General features: G+C 42.0%; 2 protein-coding genes across 3 annotated transcripts; one reads left to right on the top strand and one right to left on the bottom strand.

Moving 5' to 3' along the window:
• Window positions 1-839: 839 nt before the first annotated feature.
• Window positions 840-1,546, bottom strand: ptrhd1 (peptidyl-tRNA hydrolase domain containing 1). Its single transcript, XM_046873508.1, has 2 exons — window positions 1,281-1,546; window positions 840-1,055 (listed from the first exon to the last, which is right to left on the bottom strand). Exons 1-2 carry the CDS (start codon window positions 1,491-1,493, stop codon window positions 885-887), a joined length of 384 nt encoding a protein of 127 aa, XP_046729464.1. The 5' UTR covers window positions 1,494-1,546; the 3' UTR covers window positions 840-884.
• Window positions 1,547-3,615: 2,069 nt separating this feature from the next.
• On the top strand, window positions 3,616-8,510 carry heca (hdc homolog, cell cycle regulator). Of its 2 annotated transcripts, none has more exons than XM_046873475.1 (4): window positions 3,616-4,337; window positions 4,829-5,920; window positions 6,022-6,176; window positions 8,057-8,510. In XM_046873475.1, exons 1-4 carry the CDS (start codon window positions 4,100-4,102, stop codon window positions 8,219-8,221), a joined length of 1,650 nt encoding a protein of 549 aa, XP_046729431.1. In that variant the 5' UTR covers window positions 3,616-4,099; the 3' UTR covers window positions 8,222-8,510. The 2 variants fall into 2 exon arrangements, with proteins under 2 accessions (XP_046729431.1, XP_046729433.1); XM_046873477.1 differs by lacking the exon at window positions 3,616-4,337 and adding an exon at window positions 4,540-4,721.
• Window positions 8,511-9,422: the final 912 nt, after the last annotated feature.

The raw sequence follows: 9,422 nt of genomic DNA, 5'->3' as shown, positions 1-9,422 counted from the left end.
TACACCTCTTGTGCATATGGCCCCCTTCTGTTGCTTGTCTACGGTGATAACGCAGACCTTGAAGGAAGTGATGCTTTGACTAACAAATCTCTTATAACATCCATGAATGTGAGAATGCAACACATTGCAATAAAAGCACCATGTAAAAGCGGCCATTCCTCCTTCTGTCCTCCTTCACATCCTTTCTTTTTTTATGCTTCAACACACTTATTTAATGTCGTCGTTGTGTTCGTCATGAACCATGAATCAAACGAAAAACTATGCTCTCGATCCCTTGTGTTCAAAAGTGGACAAAAGTTGCACTATTTTTGAACGTCTCAGCCCACATTTAGTCCCAGTATGCCCTTATAATAAGCTTCACTCTTCTGGGAAGATGTTCCACTAGATTTTGTGGAGATTGGTCAGATTTTGTTTCGACACAAGGTCGTCTGAAAGTCAGGTACTGATGTAGGTGAGGTCGTCTGGGGTTCAGTTATGTTTAAACTATCCGGGATTGTAGGGTTTTTCAAAGTTCATCCTGGAGATGCTGTGATAGCATAAGGTCCTGCTCAGAAGGTGGATTTTTTTTTCTTCAAGTCCACTTTGCTCATGGCATTATAAGCTGCGGTGATGCAGGAAGCCATGTCAAATGTCCTGTCTATTTTTTTTTTACAAGGTCAATCTGTTGCTATTCTGGATTATGGGCCTGTTGCAATGACTGCAAATCCAGGATGAGTTTTGGCGAAGCGAAAGATCCCGGATAGTTTCACGTCCACAAAGCTACCGGAGTAATCCATGTACAAAGAACGGAGGTGGTCTTTTGCATGAATTTGTAGTTATTTACTCAAACCGACACACAGTGATTTTTGTAATGACTTTTAATCAGCATCAGTGTCTCTTTCCACTTATTTGAAAAGCTTGAATTTTTTCAGAAGATGATGTACCGAGTCCTTCGGGTACGGCTTCAGGGCCAGGCAGGTGGGAAAGTTCTCCGGCTGCTCCGTCCACAGTTTGTGCGCGACGCCGTGTTCGCTAAGCATCCTGGATAACTGAGTCAGACTCGCTTCATCTGTTGCCTGAGGAACAAAACGAGGCGTGTGAACAAAATGATGGGAGCACATATGAATCAATATAGAACTAGAAGTGGGCGTGGCTGAGAGCCGTATCGCAGGTGGCCACTAGGGGGAGACAGACTTATTTTTATTTTCTTTATGTTTTTAAGATATAACTACAAATTCTTTACGTCTTTATTTCTCTTTAGAGTGACAGATGTTTAAAAAAAGGTTCTAGTGGTGACGCACCTGCAGCACCACTTTGTGCATGTTGTCCAGGTCGGCCAGGTATTCCTGCGTGTCCGGGTCGCTGTAGTTCACGTGAATGACGGCGGTGGCGGCGTGACATGCCTGCGTTATAACCGCTCCCAGAGGCCACGACAAGCCGTGTATTAAATCCGAACGAACGACGACGTACTGCACTAGGCGCTTGGTGGCACCGCTGCTGCTGGAGGCCGCCATATTGGTAGAGTCCCGGAAGTGACGCGCAGCCCGCTTATTTTTCCTGCATACATTTATTCTTACAAAGAGATGAATGGTTTCAAGTTTTTTTTATTATTATTTGCATGGAATTAATTCTACAGATGTATTTATCTATTTTTAGCACAGATTAATGTGGAATTGATGTTTTGCGGTATTTTACTATAAAGGTTTGAAGAACACTTACCAGTTGTGCCATCTAGCGGGCAAATTTAGTAACTGCACATGGGAAAGCTACAGGCATGAACTAGGAAGTTGGTATAAGGATTAGGGGTCAGGGTGAGGGTAAAGGTTTTGGTTCGGGTTCGGGTTAGGGGTTAGGAGTGGGGTTTGGTTAGGGGGTGGGGTTATGGTTTGAGGTTTGGGTTCAGGGTGGGGTTTGGGGTTTGGGTGAAGGTTTGGTTAGGGTGTGGTGTTTGGGTTAGGGTGGAGGTGGGGTTAAGGTTTGGGTTTAGGAGTTTGGCTGCGGGTTCAGGGTAAGGTTTAGGGTTAGGAGTGTGATTAAGGTTTAAGGGGTTGTGGTAGGTAAAGGTTAGTGGTTGGGATTAGGGGTTTGTTTTAGGGTGAGGTTTTGGGTTAGTGTGAGGGTTTGGGGTTTTTTGTTTAGGGGTGGAGTTAGAGTGAGGTTTTGTGGTGTAGGTATGGGGTTAGGGTTATTATTTCGACTTTAAAGTTTGGGGTTAGGTTTAGTGTTACAATAAATAAATAGTTCTTAAACTGCTACAATTATACTAGAAAGTGTTGCTTGTTGAAAATAATCAACACCTTGGTGGTGCAATATGACAAGAATCCAGTGTAAGCAGAAGGAAAGGGTGTGGCGTTACAGCACCGCAGCATGATTCCTACAACATTGTCTTATGTACATGTCAGAACCTGTTCAACACGTTTTCGGTTTCCATTTATTGATTTGATTTGGGCCGACATCAAATACGCCAAAAGTTTCGGTTTCTATTAAAACGCCCTGCTGTTGTCGTGATCGTTTTCATAAGCAGCAAGAAATAAAACCTCGCATTCCAAAGTAAATTGGACAAAAAAATTGTGGACACCTGACCATAAGATTAGTATGTCCTTCTTTTTCAACATCCCACATTGAGCTCCACTTTTCTGGGAAGATGTTCCACTAGATTTCGTGGAGATTTGTGAGATTTCAATCAGCTACAAGGAGGAGTTAGTAGAGTCAGCTCCTGGTGTAGGTGAGTTGAGGAGGTCTGGGGGGTGGTGTTCCAATTTCATCCCAAAGACTTTCAATAGGGTTTGAGCTTAAGAGCAGGCCACTCAAGATCATATCTAATCCATGTAAGAGCAGATCTTCATGGAGCTGGATTTGTGCGCAGGCTCATTGTCATGCTGGGAGTTAGAGCGGAAGGGAAAATCTCATGCAACTGCATCCAAAGAAAGTTTAAGAAAGAACGACATATGGCTGGAAAAGCTGGTTTCCCAATACTTTTGGCAACATCATGAATATGTGTGTGTATGCAAAATTATTCAAATATACATGTTATATATGCATTGAATAAACAGCAGATTAACTACACGTAATATGCAATGTGTACGCCAAAAGTATTGGGACACCCGTCAAGATGTTGCTACGATTGTAGTTATATACAGATGTTCCCACATGTTCCCACATCATGACAATGCCCAAAGCCTGCTCCATGAAGATATGCTTTACACAGGTTGGATATGATGGAAGATCTTGAGAGTGTGTATATACAATGTAAATGTAAACACACACACACACACACACACACACACACACACACACACACACACACACACACACACATATATATATATATATATATATATATATATATATATATATATACAAACAAAAGTTTCAGGAGAAGAAAAGTATGTGAATCATTTATGGAACTTCTAAGAAGTCACTCATTATTGATAATAATATGGCGTCAGAAGATGGTGACGTCATCTGGTGTCAGAAGAAGAAAAAATGGGCGTTGCACTGCAGATTGCAGATCTTTTATTTTTTTTGGTATCATGTTTTGATACAAAAAACTGATAGGAATGAGCAAACTTGGTCTGCTTCATGGAGTTGATCTTAGTAACACGCCACCTTCTACCCCAGCTCTCACTCTGTCTCTCTCTTCCGTACTGGGGACGAGGGGGGCGTGTCCTGTTCTGACGTCACCTGTCGAGGGTGGAGGAAACTGGCTGTGTTTTCAGAGCAGGAATCAAAACAAGGCATGGACACGCCTTCTTGTGCTTCTTCTTCTTCTTCTGGTTCTTCTTCTGCTTCTGCTTCATGGTGCACCTCGACTGTCAAAATCAAAATGGTCAGCGAGACAACGACGACCACCGCGGCGCTCCTGCTCCTGCTGATGAAGATGAGGATGAAGATCAGCGGTGCTTGATGTCTACATATATAGACAGATTTTTAGAGGTGTAGATTAGAGATAAAGGCTCGTGTGTGTGTGTGTGCGTGTGTGTGTGTGTGTGTGTGTGTGTCTGTTGCGGTAATGACGCCGCCGGACGCCTGACGTGAGTGTTTCCTGCGCGTCCGAGACGGAGAGCGAGAAAACGCGCACGCACGCACCACCACCACCATCATCATCATCATCATCATCATGCCGAGCCAGAAGAGCAACAAGGGGAAGAGGAGCAAGCGCACTAACAGTAGTGGAGATGAGCAGGAAAATGGAGCCTCTGCAGGAGCAGCAGGAGGAGCTGGAGGAGGAGGAGGAGGAGGAGCAGCAGGAGGAGCTGGAGCTGGAGGAGGAGGTGGAGGTGGTGGAAGCGGAAGCGTAGGAGGAGGAAGCTCTGCGTTAGTAGGAGCCACAGCCGCTCCACCGAGCGATAAACGAGGTGCTTACATCCATCAAACTCTACAGGCCCGTAAGAAGGAGGAAGGAGGTGGAGAAGTTAGACATCTCCACTCCCTCTCCAGGGCTTCTTTCACTTGCTCCAACTTGCCTTCTAAATTACTAGGAATTGCAATAAAAGAGAAGGAGAGTGCAGTAGGCCTTGAATCAGGTGTTTCTTTTGAAGGATTTGTTTTTTTTGTTTTGTTTTTCTGGTAGATGTTGCATAATATTTCATAAGTCTGAGGGACGTGTGGGTAGATCAGATCACAGACTGCAGTACCGTTGACACTCCAGATGCTCTCTGATTCCATTGATATAGGAACGATAATGAAGGTCAGAGGCAGGAGACGGCAGGCTTTATCTGATCTCACGAGCTGGAATAGGGGTGAAGGAGAATGATTGGAAACGTCTGTAATGTCTAATGAACATGTGTGTGTGTGTGTGCGCTATATGGTGTTGTAAATAAATATATATATATGTTGTGTGTTGCAGAAGCGGCATGTGCGACGCCACTCGTGTGCAGTTTGGGCCGTGCCGTCGACCTTGATAAGGATGACTACCAGCGGGTCTTGTGCAACAGCGAGCACTGTCCTTATGGCAACTGGATGCACCTTCAGTGCTTTTACGAGTGGGAAAGCAGCATCCTGGTGCAGTTCAACTGCATCGGCCGCGCGCGTAGCTGGAACGAGAAGCAGTGCCGGCAGAACATGTGGACCAAGAAGGGCTACGACCTGGCCTTTCGCTTCTGCTCCTGTCGCTGCGGTCAGGGCCACTTGAAGAAAGACACCGACTGGTACCAGGTCAAGCGCATGCAGGACGAGCGCAAGAAGAAGGTGGTGACTGAGAAAAGTAGCGCTAAGGCCAGCGGAGGTGTGCCAGGTGGAGGAGGCGGAGTGGAGGCTTTAGAGGATCTAAAGAAAAGCAAGTCGTCCAACAAACTTCCCCACCGCGGCTCCAACCAGGACCTTTCCCGCCGCCAATCGGTGGATCGGCAGAACTCTCAAGAAAGGAGCCACCCGGTTACCAGCATGGGGGCGAGCCTGATTGTGCGCTCGCCCACCGACTCCCCCGGCCAGTCCCCACCCCTCGGCTTCTCGTTCTTCACGCCTCAATCCATCGGCGCCCCGCGCAGTTCGCGGCACCTGGGTGAGTTCCTTAAAAACGCTGTGCACATGGAAGGCAACAGGAAGCACTTGCTGGTGGGACATGTGGCCAGTCGGGGAAGTCTTCAAACGGATCAAGGGGCTGGCGCTTTGTGCCTCCCCCGACTCACTCAGGGCGACGGCACGCCGGTGCAGTTCTTGCGGAGGCTGGACCTCTCCGAGCTGCTGGCGCACATCCCGCGGCACAAGCTCAACACCTACCACGTGCGCATGGAGGACGACGCTCAGGCCGGGCAGGGCGAGGACTTGAGGAAGTTCATCCTCTCTGCGCTCAGCGCGAGCCACCGCAACGTGGTCCATTGCGCCCTGTGCCACCGCATGCTGCCCATCTTTGAGCAGTTCCCGCTGGTGGATGGAACGCTGTTTCTCAGCCCATCTCGGCACGACGAGATCGAGTATGATGTCCCGTGTCACTTACAAGGTGAGAATCACTCAAGCGATCGCTCGTGCCCACGCTGACAAACGCAGGAGGTCTGAAATCCGTCTCGCATGTCGCACCTCATTATAAAATGTTCTCTACAGGGAGGCTGATGCACCTGTATGCCATCTGCGTGGACTGTCTGGAGGGCGTGCACAAAATCGTGTGTATAAAGTGCAAATCCCGATGGGACGGAAGCTGGCACCAGTTGGGTACTATGTATACCTACGACATTCTGGCTGCTTCACCTTGCTGTCAGGTTGGAAACCCCTAAAAAACACATACAAACACACACACACTACATAATGATTTTCTGTAGTTACTCTCTGTTTGTTGTAGAGGACATTCTGAAACATCTACATCTATATGAAAGTAGGCTGACATTCCACACGACACTCAACCATCTATTTCTAGGTGTGATGTGTTGCAGGATGCAGGTGCACGTTGTTGTGGTCAAAAAAAGAGCTTGAGGTGAAGCGTTAGAATGGTGTGAGGCCTCACACCTAGCCATGTTAAAGCTGTTATTGATGTTCACAGAGCTGACAAAAAAATAGGAATAGGAAAATAACTATAAGGCTCGAATTCCACCCAGAGATAAAGTAGTGCCATCAGATTTTATTTATTTCCGTTAGAAAGACAGGAATCTGGATGGAACTGGATGTTCATATGGTTTAATTTAGGGCGCTGATTCGATCGAGCGCACACTTCCTGTGTGTTCAACACTGAAACACACAACACCTGAAATTCCAGCCAATCACAATCCAGTATTCAGACACTACGATGTGTGTGGTGTCTGAATACTGAATTGTGATTGGCTGGAAGTTCAGGAGCTCATGGTTCGGATTTATGTCCCGGTTCGATTTCTCTTTTGTTAACAGGAAGAAATATAAAATTGCTTGTTGTTTTTTTTATAATTTTTTTTATTATTATTAACATTTGTGATCAACAGTTAAAATTTTGAAAACAATTTTAAATAAAATGCCTGCTTGGTTAAATAACATTTTAATATTTTCTAATAAAAATAAAACAAAAATGTGCAAAAATAAAATGGAAAAAAATCTAATTAATCTAATACACTTTTTTTATTATGTTGCTTCAATTGAGTAATTGATTAAATTGGCGCAAATGTAGAAATATTAAATTAGTGTAAATTTGTTAGACACCATTTGGGCAATACAGATGTGTATAGACGTGTGTGTGTGTGTGTGTGTGTGTGTGTGTGTGTGTGTGTGTGTGTGTGTGTGTGTGTGTGTGTGTGTGTTTTACATTTAATATTTAATGTTCTAAGGATATGATCTACTTTACAGTTCTGCTTATTCAGCATACTTTAACCAAATGTCTTCATTCCTTCCATCCTTTATTCATTCACTCCCTCGATATGCAGAATTGTCAGGATTTTCTTCTTTTCTCTTCCTTTTTAAGAGAAATTCTTGACGCTGGACAGAAAACGCTAAAGAATCCATATCGCTAGACTGCTGGTTTGGTATGAATACGTGTACCTTTACACCCCGATTTGAACGAATAAATGAATAAATAAATGACTAAATAAATAGAAATATACATACATACCCTTTCATAATATGAAGAAAACATCTGTAGAAATGTATGATATGTGGCCACACCTCTTGTATGGGGCCACACCCCCCTGGAGAGAGAGAGAGATTTGTGCTGGTGTGTGGGATTAGCTGTGGTTTTCTTCCTTCTGAGTGTTGCCGTGTCCCTGTGCATGTGGGATCAGGCTTCCTGTGATCATGCGTCAATAACAGGGCGCCCCCTATAGGAGGAAACTTGCCGGTAAAGCAGGGTTCAGCAGGACGTTCACAAAGGTTCTCCTCCATTATATTTGTGGGGCAGCTGTCCCTTGTTCAGCACGGTTTTTCTTCACACCGTCAATCAGTGCGATCAAAAGCGTCCGAGATTTTTATTATTGTTTGTGATTTTTTTTATTTTATTTTATTTTATTTTTTTAATTATTTGTATTTTTAAATATTACAAAACTATTGCCAATATTTGACCAAAGGTTTGTGGACACCTGAGCATAGGTCTGGTATGTGCTTATTGAACATTTCATTCTACATTTAGTCTCCATTTACTGTAATTTACTCTCTCTCTCTCTCTCTCTCTCTCTCTCTCTCTCAGGCCAGACTAAACTGTAAGCACTGTGGGAAGCCTGTAATCGATGTGCGAGTGGGGATGCAGTATTTCTCTGAGTACAGTAACGTACAGCAGTGTCCTCACTGCGGAAACCTTGACTATCACTTCGTCAAGCCGTTCTCCTCCTTCAAAGTCCTCGAGGCTTATTGACAAAAGTTCCCTGTGCATGCTAGTTTCCTTCACTTTCGTTCTTTCTTTCTTTCTCTTTTTTTCTAGGAAATTTTACTTTTCAGTCTCTCTTTAATTTTAATGTAATCACATAGGATGGAGACAGGAAGTGCTTCAGTATTACTGACACTCATCAGACGCTCTCATCCGCCATTTACAGACACACGAGCGAGAATAAATACTGTGACAAGTGAATGTATCTGTATATGCCAAATTCACCCTTTTGTACAAAGAATAAGATAAAAAAAAATAAAACACATCAAATCAGTTATTTCCTGTTTCTCTCATTGATAAGACAGTGATGTTAGAGGTTACACTTTTATTTATTTTTATTATATTACACATTTATTTCTATGTAATAGTACAAGTTTATTCTCAAATGATTACAAAAAATGGATTCTTAAATTATCACAAATACATTTTTTATTTATTATTTTTTTTAAATTATAAATGTCTTTTTTTTTTTTAATTATTACAAAATCTATTCTCAAATGATTAATAATTTATTAGTGAATTATTACGAATGTTTTTTCTAATTAATACATATTTTTTTAAACAATTTTTCCATTATGCATTTATTTTGAAATTATAAAAAAAAATATTTTCTAATGATAAGAAATGTATTCTAAAATTATTACACATTTATTTTCTATTAAAGAAGTATTTTTATTATTATTACAAGTTTATTCTCAAATGATTAAAAAATGATTCCGTAATATTACAAAGTTATTCTTAAATTATTCAAATTATTTTATTTGTGCATAAAAAACAATTTCTTATCATTAATTTTTTTTATATTCCTAAAATTAGACCTAAAATATTATTTAAAAAATGCATATATTAGTTATTTTATTATATTATAAATTATTATTTATTATATTATTATATAATTTTTTATTTTATAGCATTAGGAATATAATAAATGCATTTTTATATAGTACCTACTTTTTTGTTTAAAATGTTATAGTTATTGTCAAAATATTTATAAAAATATTTTTATCAATAAATTAATAAAATACACTAATTGAAATACACTTGATGGCCAAAAGTAAACAACGGCCTCCAGATTCTTACCATTTGTACAGGAAATGTGTTTCATCAGAAATGCTGCACACACATACACACACACACACACACACACACACACACACACACAAAAGGCAAGTCTGGCTTTTTATCTCAA

This window comes from Silurus meridionalis, chromosome 18 (assembly GCF_014805685.1).
Source record: "Silurus meridionalis isolate SWU-2019-XX chromosome 18, ASM1480568v1, whole genome shotgun sequence".
Taxonomy (NCBI): domain Eukaryota; kingdom Metazoa; phylum Chordata; class Actinopteri; order Siluriformes; family Siluridae; genus Silurus; species Silurus meridionalis.
This window is presented reverse-complemented; position numbering and strand designations above follow the sequence as displayed.

Coding starts and splice junctions, on each gene's coding strand:
- ptrhd1 (XM_046873508.1), bottom strand. CDS start 1,493: ATGGCGGCCTCCAGCAGCAGCGGTGCCACCAAGCGCCTAGTGCAGTAC. Junction 1,056..1,280: donor TGCACAAAGTGGTGCTGCAG/GTGCGTCACCAC, acceptor TTTGTTCCTCAG/GCAACAGATGAAGCGAGTCT.
- heca (XM_046873475.1), top strand. CDS start 4,100: ATGCCGAGCCAGAAGAGCAACAAGGGGAAGAGGAGCAAGCGCACTAAC. Junction 4,338..4,828: donor TCCACCGAGCGATAAACGAG/GTGCTTACATCC, acceptor TGTGTGTTGCAG/AAGCGGCATGTGCGACGCCA. Junction 6,177..8,056: donor CTGCTTCACCTTGCTGTCAG/GTTGGAAACCCC, acceptor TCTCTCTCTCAG/GCCAGACTAAACTGTAAGCA.